The sequence below is a fragment of the Diospyros lotus genome, chromosome 13, assembly GCF_014633365.1.
Source record: "Diospyros lotus cultivar Yz01 chromosome 13, ASM1463336v1, whole genome shotgun sequence".
NCBI lineage: Eukaryota > Viridiplantae > Streptophyta > Magnoliopsida > Ericales > Ebenaceae > Diospyros > Diospyros lotus.
Window position 1 is genome coordinate 39400705 of NC_068350.1, and position 16171 is coordinate 39416875.

Here is a 16171-nt window from a genome sequence, read left to right on the forward strand (position 1 = left end):
ATACAAGTAAAATTGTTACAAATTTTTCATAAATTTTAACATAATACGTATAAATTATAATTATATTTTAATTTTAATTTTATTTACATTGTGCCAATAGGCATTGACATACGCTAGTATATATATATATATATATATATAGTGGACCTAAAAACTAAGTTCAAATTTAGTTTAATTTAGTTTGAATTCAGCGTGCTAATTCGAGTGGCCGGCTGATGACGTCACGTAAAAACATGTCAATAAAATTAAAATATAATATACAAAAATATATTATTCATATATACCGTAAACACACAAGATATTGTATTTTGATTAGGTTGAACGGTGAGTAATATTTTAATTAAATATAAATAATTTAGCTAAAACCACTCAAAATTATTGATTCGTTCGATCCAATTTTTGAATTGAGAAATATCAAAATAACTAAACTAATCAAAATGTCAAAAACAACATTGTTTTTAATTTTTTTTGTTTTTCAATTAGTTTGGTTTTTTATTTTTTTTATTTTTCAATTTTAGTATCTATTCGGTGAGTTCAGTTCAATTTTTTACTCAAATTTGATCTATTTAATTTGAACAATTTAGTCAATTCAAAAACTGAACTAACCAAATACTCAACCCTGTCGAAGACTGGATCAATTTTAGATTAGTTTGATCCAATTCTCAATATATTTTTTCTTGTTATTTACCAACAAATTTTTAAAAAATACATATATATATGTTTATATATACCATTCAAACAAAAATTGTTATAAAAAATTCTAAACAAAAATCAACAAATTTATACTTTAATGATATTATTATCAATACACAATATTATTTATTTTCAATCAATTTTCAATTTTACACCAATCTCATATCGAATCAAATAAAAAACTAGTTGTAATAAAAATATGAACCCAAGACCGAACTAATTTCAGTTAGTCAAAGATCGAACTGAAGGATCTACATTAGTCTGAATAGAAATTTGAACACTTCTAAATAATTAACTTCATTGAAAATTTTAATTATTTATAAAATATATGTAAAATTTTATTAATTTATAACTAATTATAGTTTGACCTCCCTAAAGCAATGAAACTTTTTAAGTGAACTGAACTTGGTAGGAATAATATTTCTGTTAAATTAAAATAATCTAATCAAACCGACTAAAATTGTCAGTTCAATTCAATTCAAACTATGGATCAATTCCATTCAATTTCCAAATATATTATTAGTAAAGAGTTTTGTATTTGTAATAAATATGAAACTGATACTAATTTAATTATAAAAAAATAATAATAATATTTTTTAATTTAATATTAACTCCACCACTGGTTTTCAACAGCTAAATTACTAGTACATTTGTGTTATGTGAAAGAACTTGGGTCTTCCAACACTAGTTGTACATAGGCTTGACAATATCATTTAGATTTGATAGGAATGGGATCAATTAACAATGAAACCACATGATCTTTATTCTTGCCTTCAATATCATGTCCATGTCCATCTCCATATTGGTAGATGAATTGGACAACCCTAGCCATGTTCGTCACCATGTCAACAAAACCTCGATTTAAGGGTGAATTTGCAGGTCGAGCTTCATTGATCTTGCTCCATGCTTCACTAATCAAGTGCTTGACATGTTTGCGAGCATCCTCTACAGAAGCACCAGTTTCATGCATGTATATTTGGATTGATTTAGACACATCGCCTCTTTCCATCTCATCCTATACAAATCAAGATAAAAATTAATTTATTTGCATTGAAAGCAATACATTCTTTTAGTGAGGATTTAAAAAAGATAGCATTGCGTGGTATAATTTGCTCACAAATGATGTTTCCAAATCATTCGCTAGCCTTACAACGATCACCGACCATTTAATTATATCTGAGTATGCCTCCAAGCATTGCAGCTCATCATCAGTTAAGGAATTTGAACTTAAAAAATAACCATGTAAGAGCATTATAGGAACGCGCGGTTGATGTAATCCAAGCATGGTTTAGATACTCATCAAGCGTTGGTATATGGCCAGTGTAATGCCATTTTGCCTCCCTCGTGTAATCTTGGCATAAATCTTGCCACTACAACATTTGAACAATAATTAGATATGAAATAGCATTTCGATAATTAATAGTGCCATTATTTGTGTCACTTTAATCTAATTAATAATAAAGTTTTTATATGATACCCCTTTTTTAAGGTATGGGAGGATGTGAACGCTGTGTTCCTTAAGAGTGTCGTAAGTCATTTCATTAACGCAATTGTAGAAACCGAAGAAACATATCTTCATGTAGTCTGGAAGTTGTTCCATTGCATTGACATCCCAAATGAGAACCCAGATTGTTTGTCATTAATTTTGATATAAAATATCACCATAAATATTAAATTTAAATGTATGGATGATATTTTCTTTAAATAAACAAACATTTTGACAACCTTTCAACTGCATTTGTGAAGAGTTGGAGCTCATCCAATGTACCATAAATGTCATACATATCATCAATGGAAGTTAAGATTTGGTTGCTTCTTGTGATCATTCTTCTGTAGTATTGGAATTGAGGCTCGTAACCCTGTCCAACAGCCCATAAAAAATTCTCCAGTATCCTGTCCCTTCCGAAGGGTAACCTCTCCCTCCATCTTAAGCTGTTCCACCACCTAATAGTTAAGACACCAATGAAGAAAAAATAAATCATTAAATACATAAAATTTAGTGTTAAGAATTTAGTAAAATAGTTATTATATGAAAAAATACATAAAATAAAAAATACACAGAAAGTAGCTATAGCAAATATTATGTATAAATATTTGTACATAATCATCAGAATGTTAAGTAACGTTTTCTAGCAATTATTGCTTCTTTGTTTTTATTTTTTATTTTATATATCTACAATGATAATTTTTTACAAAATTCAATGAAATTTTTAAAAAGGGGACTAAGTTGAAATAAAATTAAATATTTAATATGTATTGGGCTGTTGTTAAATATTTAATATTTATACATATACATATTAAAATATTTAAAATTAATATTTTAAAAAGGGGACTAAGTTGAAATAAAATTAAATATTTAATATTTATACATATACATATTAAAATATTTAATATGTATAAATTTTTAAAAATGTGTATGTATTGGGCCTATGTTATGTGTGATTGTGATGTTTTGTGTCTTCTGTTTGCTTCTTCTTCTTCTTCTTCTTTTTTTATCTAAGTCTTGGGAGTTGGGGTTCATGCAACCCTCTTTTGGCAATTTTTTTATGTTCTCCAATTAGTAGTTGCTTCAATAAAAAGGAAAAAATAAATTCTATTATGATAGAATTATTTTTCCATTTTCCATTTTCCATTTCTTGTAAGATTATGGCTTCTTCAAGACAGTTCTTAAGAGTAAAATTTGGTATTAGTTTATTAAATGCACTTTTTTTGACTTTATTTATAGTCAAAATTAAGCTGCATACAAAAGGGTCCCAAAGTGGTAGCCAAATGTCGTATATAGAACGCTAGAATCTATAACTCTTAAAGGTTTGATCAGCAATAAGAGGTTATGTATATATAGTGTGACCTACTCTTTAATTAAGGTAATCTACAATTTTTTTTAAGTTAAATTTATATTTTTGTACCTATATTTTTACATTATTTTTATATAGTCACTCCAACATTTCAATATTTCAATTATATCATTGGATCTGATTTCTGAGTTAATTTAACTTTTATACTTTGACTTTTTTGTGTGACAATTTAAATTTTTTGTTATTTCGATTACACCTTTAAACTTGTATTTTTGAATAAATTTAACCTCTATACTTTTATATGTAAAAAAAAATGTAAAGTGAAATATAAAATATATGTAACACTCTATTTAGTAAAGGGATTAAATTGACTAGAAAATGTAAGTTTAATGTGTAATTAAAATAATAAAAAAAATATTTGCTACATAAAAAAAATCAAAGTACAAGATTAAATTGAGTTAAAAATACAAATTTAAGAATAAAATCAACACAACACAACAAAAAAAAGGTGCGGCCAACTTTTATATATATATATATACTAAAAAAGTAGTTACTATATAACTTTTCATTTGATAGCAAAACATAAAAACCAAATAAAGGAGAATTTTCATACCTGGAAGCATGTTTTAGGTCTTCTTGGTCAATAGCTTGCAGCATTTTGAAATCTAGTTTGGCAAACTCGAGCAAGATGGCATTCTTGTTTGGTCTCCTCTCATATGCATCAATGAACCACCTGGCCTCCACCCTAGGCATGGTCCAATGTAATGGAAGCTCCAAAGCATGAGCTACTAGCAGCAGCATCTCATGATTCTCATCACCATCATCATCATCATCCGGGCTTCTGTTAATCATCAAGTACTCTTTGAGATGCTTAGTTGAGAATTGTCTTGCCTCTTTCAATATACTTTCACCATCCAATGAAAGGAAGGACGCCTCATACAAGGAGAGAAGTCCCTTGGTGTCCCCACCCAACGACTCCTTGAACTTCCCGGACTTGTCCTTGAAGCTTCGGAAAATCTCTGCAGTTCATATATAGGAAACTCATCAAACTCATCCTAATTAATTACATATATATATTATCAACACCATTACCATTACCACTTTGATTAAGGCAACGGTAGTCACGTACCTTGAGGGACCTCATGCTGGTGCTGGCGCAAGAGCCTGAAATGGAGGGCAGCAGCGTACAGATCCCCTTTGCTGCACCAATCACTTACTATGAGACCATCATCATTGTTCATCGTCTTCAACTCAAGCGTGCTTCTAATCTCAGCCCGAAAATGGTAAGACACTCCAAGCCTCTGCACTGCGTCTATCAACTCCAGCTTCTCCAATGGATCCTCCGTCTTCTCCCTCATCATCCTCCTCACAGCCTCTTTCAGTTCCGCCGACCGCTTCCCGTACCCATCTCCCTATAAAAAGAACAAAGTTTTCTTAATTGAAACCCAATACTTATCATATATATATATATATGTGTGTGTGTGTGTATATATACCGTATATTCACTGCTCAGTGACTGCAAATAGTGATGTTCCCAAATGGGGGGCTGGTAGTTGGCGGATCGCCTCACTATCGTCTTCTGATCATGATGAGTTTGGCTGCTGAGAATGGCAGGTCTGCAGTACTGAAACTGAGAGCTGTGGTGAATCATTGGTCGGCCATGGCGGCTGCGGCTCCCGCTCTGGGAATAACGTGGACTTGCTGCGGCGGCGGTGGGAAGAGAGGCCGGAGCTGCCAAGCCGAGCACGAAAGCCATTAATTGCTTACGGTACTGATCGCTTCGTAGGGATTCGATGCTACTATGTCTATATAATATATATATATATATGATTGCTTGTATGCTTGTGGCTAATTTCATATTTTCGCTTCTTATAATATTATATATTTTTTTGTTAAATGTCTTCGGAGTATAGGTCGGGCAAGCGATATGCCGGGTTCACATCGGTGGGTTATGAGTTCGATTTTTGCCCTATGTGACACCCCGACCCCAATCCCTAGGTGTCATTGTAACTCGAGATTACACCAAAAGTCCTTATCGAAGGTCGGCTATGTCCACACATACAAGGGAATAAAAAAATGTGGGCACCCTGAGTGGGGTCCAGACTTTACCGTCTCCGGCCATTGAGAACTCGAAGTTTAACATACATGGGTAGTGAAAATTCACCTGATTCTCACGCTCGATTAGGTCTTTAAAACATAAATCCAATTTTGGTAAACAAATAAAATAAATAAATACCTACACGCTCAATAAAATACTCCAACAACCAAGCATATTTAAACATAATTTTAATCCCAACCACAATCGATCGGTTCAAATTCTCAATAAACACACACACTGAATTACTCATAGCGGGAACCTTAATTTGATCTTAATCAAATTTATAAGTTATAGTCGTCTCTCATAATCAAATACAGAGCATATATATTACAAAAACGACATAGAATCACGACCCATGTAATACCCTAAGTCTCAGTAAATAAATTAAATTAATTTAGTCTATATGATATTAAGTTTATGGTTTAAATTAATTATGGCTTAAGTATGTATGTGAGATATAAATAAATGTATAAATATGTAAATAAAAAGTAGTAAGATTAATGTGATTTAACTTAAGATTAAAAGAAATCGTTTTATGTAAATATATAAATATGTATATCGTGTATAAAAAAAAAAAAAATCAGGAAAATCCGAAAAATCCCGAAGTTGCAGGCAACGCGCATGGCCGCCTGCAACCAGGAATTAATGAGGCAAGGGGGGGTTTTTAATGGCGATTGATCGGTGGTATTGCCGTCCCGGCCACGTGGGCTTCGACTTGACATGAGCGGCGTGCTTTTTCGGCTATAAATAGCCCAGTTCGCACAAGCCAACCAGTCCGAAAATTGCAAAGCTTAGATCGGTCGATTGGGAGAGGGTTGGAGAGATTTGAGAGTAGGGTTCTGATCTACAAGTCGTGGGCTTCGTTTCTGGAGAGTTTGGAGGCCAACGAAGCAGCGAAGAGGGAGATCCGAGTGTCGCTGGAAAATCGCGACTTTGCCGGAGCCGAGAGTTCAAGCCTTAAATCGATGTATTTCGAGCTATTTTTCTCCAATTTTGATGCTATATTTGGGTTCTGGAGGTCGAAAATAGGGGGGGAGAGCTTCGTTTTGAAGCTCGGAAGCTCGGAGGGGCCGCCGGCGGCCAAGGGGCCGCCGGAGAAGACGACCCAGCACGGGCGCGTGGCTACACGCGCCCACGAGTAGGAAGATGGCGCGTGCAGCCCACGCGCCCATCAGAAAAATAGAAAAAAAAAAAGAAAAGAAAAGAAAAGGAAAGAAATAAAGAAAAATAGAAATAGAAGAAAGAAAATGTTGTAAAAAGTTTTATTAAATAAGAAATTTTATGTATGCCATATTTGTGAAAAATATTTCTGGGAATGCTAAATCTATTAATTATTAAATGGAATTTTCTATTATGGAAATAGAGAAAAATAAGATTTTTAATTCCAAAAATTCCAAGAAAATTTCAGGATATTAGAAGTATTATGTAAGAAATATTAGTGAAGAGAAATTTAATAAATTGAAATATTAGGTAATTATTATGTAATAATTACATATTTAGCTATTATAAAATAAGAGAAAATAGGAGTGAAAGTTAGAAAATTACAAGAAAAATTCCAGAATACTAAGAATATTATTTAAGGAATATTGGTAAAAATAAAGTAAAATTTTATGAAGCCTAGATAATTATTATGTAATTTTGGAAGAGATAGAGCTTAGGAATAAAAGAAAAAGGAAGAAATTATGAAAAATTAGCAATTGGTATTCTTACAAAATAAATCTATGTTGTAGGGGTCCTCGTGAGCAAGGAAATTAAGAGATAGCCGCTTGGCATGTAGTTTGAGACAAATTAGCTGTAAGTATGCTGCCTGAATCTAATACAGTAAATGCTTTTATCATATTGGTATGCTATGATATGAAACCATCATGTAGACTGCATCAATGGCATAACTATGAAATGCATACATGCACAATGATACTGTTGATCACATGCATATGAGGCCGTAGGGAGTACGAACTGACACCGCTGGCCTATCAAGGGTGCACCCATACACCCCGGCTTCGAAGAGGTGGCCGCTAAAATGATAGGCAGCATGAGGGGTGTAGTTGACACCTACGATGAAAGACATTGCATACACTCATAGCATTGCATTTGGTATTCTTACTTAGATGATTCATCATCTAACATGGGTTCGCCCCTAGAACATTCAACGTTCCAGCCGGGACTTGTAGAGATGATTCAGAGAATGGTGATGTGTAGTGACACGAGACATCAAGATGCGAGTGAATGTACCATGTTATAATATGATTAGTTTAAGATTTATGTATATTGTTCCATCATCAAACGCTTTATGTATTAACTTGTATTAAATGCCATGTACAATTATTAAATTGTATTACCATGAGCAGGTTCGATTCAGCTTCCGCTTTACATTTATTTCTAGTCTAGATATCTTATCTGGCACTAGATACGGTCTTAGGGAATTTTAAAATAATGTTCAAAAAAAAAAATTTTAATCAAATTTCCTAAGGCATAACATGCCCGAGAAGGCGGGCTGTTACAACCCACATCCTCACTATTTGCAATCATTGTTAACTGGTGACTTTTCCACCAATACCGTTTTCCCTTTCTTAGACCCCGATCCATCTGTTGGGTTAATAGGGGTAAATGAGTGAGTTTGGGGACTCAATAAAGGCAATATGCAATGTAGTAAATTAATGACCATGATATCATAGATAAAAATTGAAGTGCAGGGTGCATGTGGTTCTTTCTATAACCCCATCTTAAGACTCTCACGGTTAGAAACCCACCACATCCCATGCCTAGGCACTTCCTCAATATCTTATGCAAGCCATGACAAAAGTAATTTACACACAATGCATATTAAACCCTTATCTCAAGTTGCTTGTCGCTTGATAATTAGCTTTGTTTTGTTGAATAAAACGGTAGCGTACCTGCAATACCCTTATCACAATTATATATATACATAAGGCTAAGTAATTAATTAAATAACCACGACCTAAATTTACTAATTTAAGTAATTCAACTAATTTACCAATTTAACTAATAACCTTCAACTCAATTAAACTAATTATTGAATAAACCAAAGCTCCAATATTCTTACCTTACTTGTCGGATTTCCCTTCTTCAAATTCACGTTGAGAGCTTCTGCTTCTGCGTTCAATTTTTTACTAACCGTGCCATTTTTCCCTATTTATAAGTCTCAACCACCCACTGTTTAACCTCAAACCCACAATAAAGTTCACTAAATTACCTTTAGAAGGCACAAGGTAGGGATGGCAATTACAACTGAAATCGTAGGAAATCGAACTGAAATCGAATCGGTCAATGTAAATAAAAATCATTTGATTGGGTAATTCGGTCAATGTAAATAAAAATCATTTGATTGGGTAATGGTTTGGTTTGGGGAAAAACTGACCACTGTTTCAATGAGTATGGTTTGGTTATAATTTTCACTAAATTCAAACTAAAATCCGAACCGAAACCAAACCAAATATACATATATATATATATATAAAGATATTTATTTATTTATTTAATATATTATATATACACATAATATATATATATTGACTAATGCATTTTTTACAAGAATTTTAACTAATACATTACAAATCTATAAAATATTTAACATTTATAAAGTAATTAACAAATAAACATAAAATCTAATCTTAAATTATTTTATTTTTATCAATCAAATAATTATATCCAGGAAGTTTGAAATTAATTTGTAACTTTATGCAAGAAAAGGTAACTTTATTAGAACAACTTCAATGTTGGACACCAAATGCAGCATTAATTTGGTGTCTAACAGTGTTTTACACCAAAATTTTCAACACCAAATTAGTGTAAAAGAGAATCTTTAAAGAACATTTTATAAATAAATATTAATTAATTTATTTAACTTTGCATAATATAAGAATAGAAAGCATTTAATTTTTAATCCATGTTGTTATTGTTTTTATTTTAAACTTTTTTTCTATTTTCATCATATATTTTTAATTTAAGTTAATGGAAATGTTATTGCTTTTTATTATATTATTGAGTTTTTGCATTAAGAATATTTTCTTTCCATTAAGTAAATATTAAAATAAAAACTTTCATATACATAAACAAAAATAGTTCATTTTATATTAACATGGTATTTATAAAATATATTAAATATTTTAAGATATAATCAATATATATTCAATATTATACTCATTTTTATAGATCTTAATAAAATATTTACATTGGTATATATCTTTTATAACAATTTAATTTATATTTTTAATTATTAATCAAAATATACAAATATAATAAAAGTGATAAAAGATATAAAGGGAATAAGTTGCTTTGAAGTTATAGAAAAAGGGGTAAAATTGAAAAAAAAAAAAATTGGTGTTGGTGAATAATATAACACCAAATTTGGTGATTGAAAATTGTGTCCAACACCAAAATGGTGTATTCATTGGAGAGCTCTTCAACGCTAAATTGAAGTTGGTGCTGAATTGTAGAAAAATTGTGGTGGTGTAATGACAAATATGTTACAGTAACTCAAAGATTCCAAGGCACGAAAACTCACTTTCCTTAAAATTTTGTTTGTCCCAAAATACAATGCACAAAGGATCCAAACAAGCCTCTAAGATACAGTGGAATCAAGAATAATATTTGTTGATGAATGTGCAATTTCTGAAAACAAACCCGAACACGGAATTAATAACAAATACAAGAATGTTTGTATTCTAATTTTGCAGTAAAAAAATACAAAGAATAGGTTTTTGTATGCACAAATATTATGAAGTTTTATATAAGAATGTAGAAGAAGAATAAGAAGAGAAAAATCATATGAATTCTCAAAATATTTTTATCCAACAACACACTAATCTATTTATAGATAATGTTACAACCCTTTACCAAAAGTATTACAATCCTTCACAAAAGGTTCACCAAAGGTTATAACCACTTAAATTAAATTTAAAACAAGTGAGGTACAACCTTTTACTAAAGGTTACAACCATTCATATGTGTAAATAGAATTTGAAAAGTTACAACCTTTAGTTCCTTGCCTTGGATCTCTTCCCAAACAAGCGAAAGGTTACAACTATTCTTTTGAAAATCTTTCCAAAAGAAATGGTGCATTCCTTGGAGTTGCTCTTAGAGTTTGTATTTGTTTGTTGTGGAGTTATCAAAAATTTTTATGAATGTTATTTTCAAAAGTATGTATTTGTTTGTTGGTATGGATCAAATTAAAAAAATCATAGTTAAAATCGAAATCGAATGGTTTGGTTATGGTTTTTAATTTTTAAAACCAATAGGTAATGGTTTGGTTTTTATTTTAATAGTTTATATTTGATTTGGTTATGATTTTGGCAAAAATCGAAATCAAACCAAACTATTACCAATCCTAGCATAAGGCTAATTATACCTTTGTTACATGGCTGAAGGCAAATCATTGAGGCCCAAAATGCATTAGAGGCTGGTGGTTGATGCAGCCAGGGCCAGGCAGGCCCTCGTGGCCTCACGCTTGTGCGACGGATGATGCCCTAAAACGGTGCCATTTCCCTTGCATGGTCATGGGTTCAATCCCACTACCAAACCCAGCACCCCTGCGCACCTGACTAGACATGGAAATTGCAACCGAAACCATGGAGAATCGAATCGAAACCGAACCGGTCAACACGGTTAAAAATCGTTTGACTGGGAAACGATTTGGTTTGGAGAAAAACTGAACACTGTTTCAATAGGTATGGTTTGGTTATGGTTTTCACTAAAACCAAATCGAAACCAGAACCGAAATCGAACCGTTGTGTGGGTAACCGAATCAAATCGAACCGAATATATAATATATATTATATATATAATATTAGAGGGGCAGTGAGAAACCCAGCCCAGCCCACAAACCCGCAAACCCACCCGAACCCGTAAACCCGCGAACCCACCCTAGCCCAGCTTGCATCCCGCGAACCCACCCCAGCCCAACCCGCAAACCCTTCTCTTCTCCTTCCCCGCAAAACCTTCTTTTCTCCTTCCTCTCTCGACCTCGCTCTCGCTTTCTCTCACCCTTGCTGCCTCTCGCTCTCTGCCTCTTCTCTCTTGCTCGTCCGATCGTCCTCGCCTTTGCTCTCTGCTCTCACAGTCTCGCTCTCACTCACCCTCTCTCTCCGTCGCTCGCCCTCGCTGGCTCTCTCTTTCTCTGGCTAGGGCTCGGCCCCTTTTGCTCATGCTCACCCTCCATTCCTTTCTCCCTCTCGCTCGTCCTCACTCGCCCTCTGACCCTCACTGCCATTGCTCTTACTCGACCCCTCTTGCTCTCGTCAGCCCTCGCTGCCTATCGGCTCTTGCTAGGGCTTGGCCCTTCTTGCTCTCGCTCGCCTTCGCTCTCTGCCTCTCTTGCTCTTGCTTACCCTTCGGCCCTCACTACCTCTCGACTCTTGCTCTCGCTCGACCCTCTCGCTCTCGCCGGCCCTCCCTGCCTCTCGGCTCTCGCCCTTTTGCTCGTCCTCTGCATCTCGACTCTCGTATAACTGGTATGTTTTATTTTTTTTTTTGGTCATTTTTTTTACTTATTTATGCTTGATTTGTTGTTGAGGTTGTTGTATTTTTTGTGCAATTTTTTACAGAATATGGCATGCTCACAACAATGTTTTGTGAGCGGATCTTCGTCCGGTGAACAAACTCATCAATCAATACCGGTGGAGAGTTCTCAAAGAGGTAAATGTTTCTGATAAGGAAAGTGGTGGTAGGACTAGAAGTGATGTATGGAAACATTTTCAAAGAGTGGTCATTAATAGAGAAATTAAGTCTCAATGCAACTATTGTAAGAAATTACTTGCGGGTAAATCAACAAATGGTACATCAACTATGAAGCAACATCTCAATAGATGACCTAAGAGAAATAAGGCAAATGTTTATAAAATCTGATTTGAAAGGAGAGATCTCTTCCGATCCATATGATGAAAAAAAAGGAAGAGAGAAATTAGGAAAGATGATCATTATGCATGATTATCCTCTTTCGATGGTGGAGCATAGTGGATTCAAAGATTTCACAAGTACCATTCAACCTCTTTTCAAGTGTCCTTCTCGTAATACTTTGAAAAATGATATCACGAGGATTTACAGTGAAGAAAGGGATAAAGTGATGAGTTTGATTGAAAACATTGACAGTAGGGTGGCTATTACAACGGATATGTGGACTTCTAGTAACCAAAAAAGGGGTTTTATGGCTGTTACAGGACATTTCATTGATAAGTCTTGGACATTTCATAGCAAAATTTTGAGGTATGACAAGTATTTTTTAACTTAGTATATTATTTTTATTGTTGTTAAATTTGATAATTATAGTTTTAAACTTTAAGTTTACTAATAATTTATAATTGTATCTCATTTAGGTTTATCTATGTCCCTTGCCCTCATACAAGTGATGTGTTGACCGATGTGTTAATTGATGCTATGCTTGGGTGGAATATGGACTCAAGATTATCCACAATTATAGTGGATAATTGCTTTTGTAATACCCCGAGAGCCCAGAGAAGTTAGTATATATCGAGGATAGTGTAAGAAAGGAAACAACACCAGCTGGATACCTTTTGGGCTGAATGTTGGCAAAGAACTCCCAAGTTAAGCGTGCTTAACCTAGGGTAATTCAGGGATGGGTGACCCCCCTGGGAAGTTCGCGTAGGCCCATCAGGGTAAGTTGTTCTGGTCCTTCCTATCGCTCGAACGGGATGTTACATGTGGTATCAGAGCCGACCCCCGAGCCTCTGAGCGCGATGGTGGGGCAAACCTCAGCGAGGAGGCTGAGTCCCGAGGGGGGTGTGTGTAGGCCCCTATGGGGGGTGCGTGTAGGCACCTTAGGCGAATCCCACATCGGCCATGCAAGGGGGGAGATCTGGGACAGGTTGTAAGGTCGCATGACGAGGATGTCATGTGCTTAAGGGGGGGAGAATGTAATACCCCGAGAGCCCAGAGAAGTTAGTATATATCGAGGATAGTGTAAGAAAGGAAACAACACCAGCTGGATACCTTTTGGGCTGAATGTTGGCAAAGAACTCCCAAGTTAAGCGTGCTTAACCTAGGGTAATCCAGGGATGGGTGACCCCCCCTGGGAAGTTCGCGTAGACCCATCAGGGTAAGTTGTTCTGGTCCTTCCTATCGCTCGAACGGGATGTTACAACTTTACCAACGATAGTATGATTGGTAAGATTAAAGCATAATTGAATGTTGGATGTCTTTTGAATGGTGGATCTTTATTGCATATGCGTTGTTCTGCCCATATCTTGAATCTTATTGTTAAGATTAGTTTAGATGTGATTAAGCATGCCATTGATAATGTGAGGGAAAATATAGTTTTTTGGACAACATCTCCAAAAAGAATAGAAAAGTTTGAGGACGTTTGTTGACAAATGAAAGTGCCTTATGCTAAAAGGTTGGGTTTGGATTGTCCTACTAGATGGAACTCTACTTATTTGATGCTTAAAACTGCTTTGGTTTATAAGTCTGTATTTTCTCGACTTAAATTGTTTGAATCATAGTATAAGAATGTGCTAAGTGATAGGGATTGGGAAACAGCAAAGGATGTTTGTGATAGATTAGAGTTGTTTTATAATGTAACTGAGTTGTTTTCTGGGACAAAATATCCAACTGCTAATATGTACTTTCCAATAATTTGTAAGGTTAAGTTGACATTGAATGAGTGGGTCAAGTCTCCTAATGAAGTGATTATTACAATAGCAAAAAGCATGTCAGATAAGTTTGATGCATATTGGAATGTGATTCATAAGTTGATGGGTGTTGCTGCAGTGTTAGATCCTAGGTATAAGATGACTTTTCTTTACTTTTACTCTCCTAAGGTCTATCCTTATGACTATGATGAACAAATTAGCAGCATCAAGTACCTTTATTATATTTGATGGAGGAATATTACATGAAAAAGAACAAAGTGAATGATGTGAATAACCAAGAATGTACATTGGATGGGAGTGTTAGTGTCACTCCAAGAGAGAATCTCATTTCTTTTGATGATGAATATCAATCTTTTTTAAAAAAGAAGAAAACTACTAAAGTTAATAGTTTCATAACTGAATTGGACCTTTACTTGGATGAAGATGTTATGGTTGATAATGGTCAATTTGATATTTTACTTTGGTGGAAAGTGAATGGGGTGAAGTATCCTACCTTGCAAACTATTACAAGAGATATATTAGCCATTCCTGTATCTATTGTTGCTTCGAAGTCAGCATTCAGTTCTAGTAGGAGACTGGTGAATCCTCATCGTAATCAACTTCATCCAAAGATAATAGAAGCATTGATGTGTGCCCAAAGCTGGTTGTCAAATGAAGTGGAAAAAGGTGAATTTATTTCATTTACTAGTTATTTTTTTATTGTTAAGACTTTAACATTTTTATATAATTTATTTTTTATATTTATATTTTTGTTAGATGGAGTTGGCACATTTATTTCAGATGGATATATATCAATTTACGAAGAAGATATTAATGTTGTTGATGAAGGTATTAACTTTCGTAGCTAATTTTTTTTAGCTTAAATTACAATTTAATTATGCAAATATTAATTTATTCATCTTAACGATTGTAGGTTTGGAGATGTGATTTTATATCCAAGAAGTTTTGTAACTTTATGCAAGAATAAGGTAACTTTATTAGAATTTATCTTTGTTTGTTATGAAATTATCAAAAAAAATTTATGAATGCTATTTGTCTTTGTTTGTTGGTATGGATTAAACTAAAAAAACCATGGTTAAAACCGAAATCAAATGGTTTGGTTATGGTTTTTAATTTTCAAAATCAAATGGGTAATGGTTTGGTTTTGGTTTTAGTAGTTTAAGTTTGGTTTGGTTATGGTTTTGGCAAAAACCAAAACCTAATCGAACCATTGTCAACCCTACGCCTGACTGCCTGCTCCAGCCTTACCTTTAGTTATTAAAGTGCAAAATTTATTCTTAACGGGATATCGTTTTTCCATTATTTCACTATACCCCCTTAACTTCTCAATAATTCCTCCAATTCTTTCTACTAATAAAACTTATTAAATCTAATATTCATCATTAAATTTCTCAAATCTTCAAACAATAAATTATCTTAATTCCCCAAAATTACTTCTCAAGTCCTTCAACCATAATTAAATTATTTTCCATAAATCGCCTAAAATCACTTTTTACTATTTCTTTTTTTCCCCAATAAAATTCCTCAAGTATTTTATCACCAATCCATAAGCAAATTAAGTATCTCCACAAAGACCCTTGATTATATAACATCATCGACAATTTAATACTGAGATTAATCATTATTCCTTAAAAATACAGGGACGTTATATCCTGTACAGTGAGATAAAGTCTCATATCTGCGATTTATCTCCTCTATTAAAATTGAGAGCACGATCGACGGAGATCACGCAAGGACAGTCATCCCAAGAGTACAAGGTTAAATCTCCCAATTTAACATTAAGTTAATCAAGATAATTAACAATATATAACTAGAGCAATAAAATAGTTGTTTTTACATGCAATGATGGCAACAAGTCAAATAAGGTAGTCATTGTTACGTGCAAGGATCTTGTTCTTTATATATAATAAATGTTAGAATGTTGTCTCAAGTAGATCTAGATTTTATAGCAATTAAATGAG

The 16171-nt window shown here is 33.6% G+C and overlaps 2 protein-coding genes across 2 annotated transcripts; both read right to left on the minus strand.

Annotated features, from left to right (window-relative positions):
- Positions 1-1382: 1382 nt before the first annotated feature.
- Positions 1383-1948, minus strand: LOC127788928 ((-)-alpha-terpineol synthase-like). The gene is made up of 2 exons (XM_052317637.1): positions 1811-1948; positions 1383-1708 (listed from the first exon to the last, which is right to left on the minus strand). The coding sequence occupies exons 1-2, from the start codon at positions 1943-1945 to the stop codon at positions 1403-1405; spliced, it is 441 nt and encodes a 146-aa protein (XP_052173597.1). The 5' UTR covers positions 1946-1948; the 3' UTR covers positions 1383-1402.
- A 362-nt stretch (positions 1949-2310) lies between these two features.
- On the minus strand, positions 2311-5244 carry LOC127788233 ((-)-alpha-terpineol synthase-like). The gene is made up of 4 exons (XM_052316344.1): positions 4984-5244; positions 4618-4900; positions 4102-4507; positions 2311-2637 (listed from the first exon to the last, which is right to left on the minus strand). The coding sequence occupies exons 1-4, from the start codon at positions 5242-5244 to the stop codon at positions 2394-2396; spliced, it is 1194 nt and encodes a 397-aa protein (XP_052172304.1). The 3' UTR covers positions 2311-2393.
- Positions 5245-16171: the final 10927 nt, after the last annotated feature.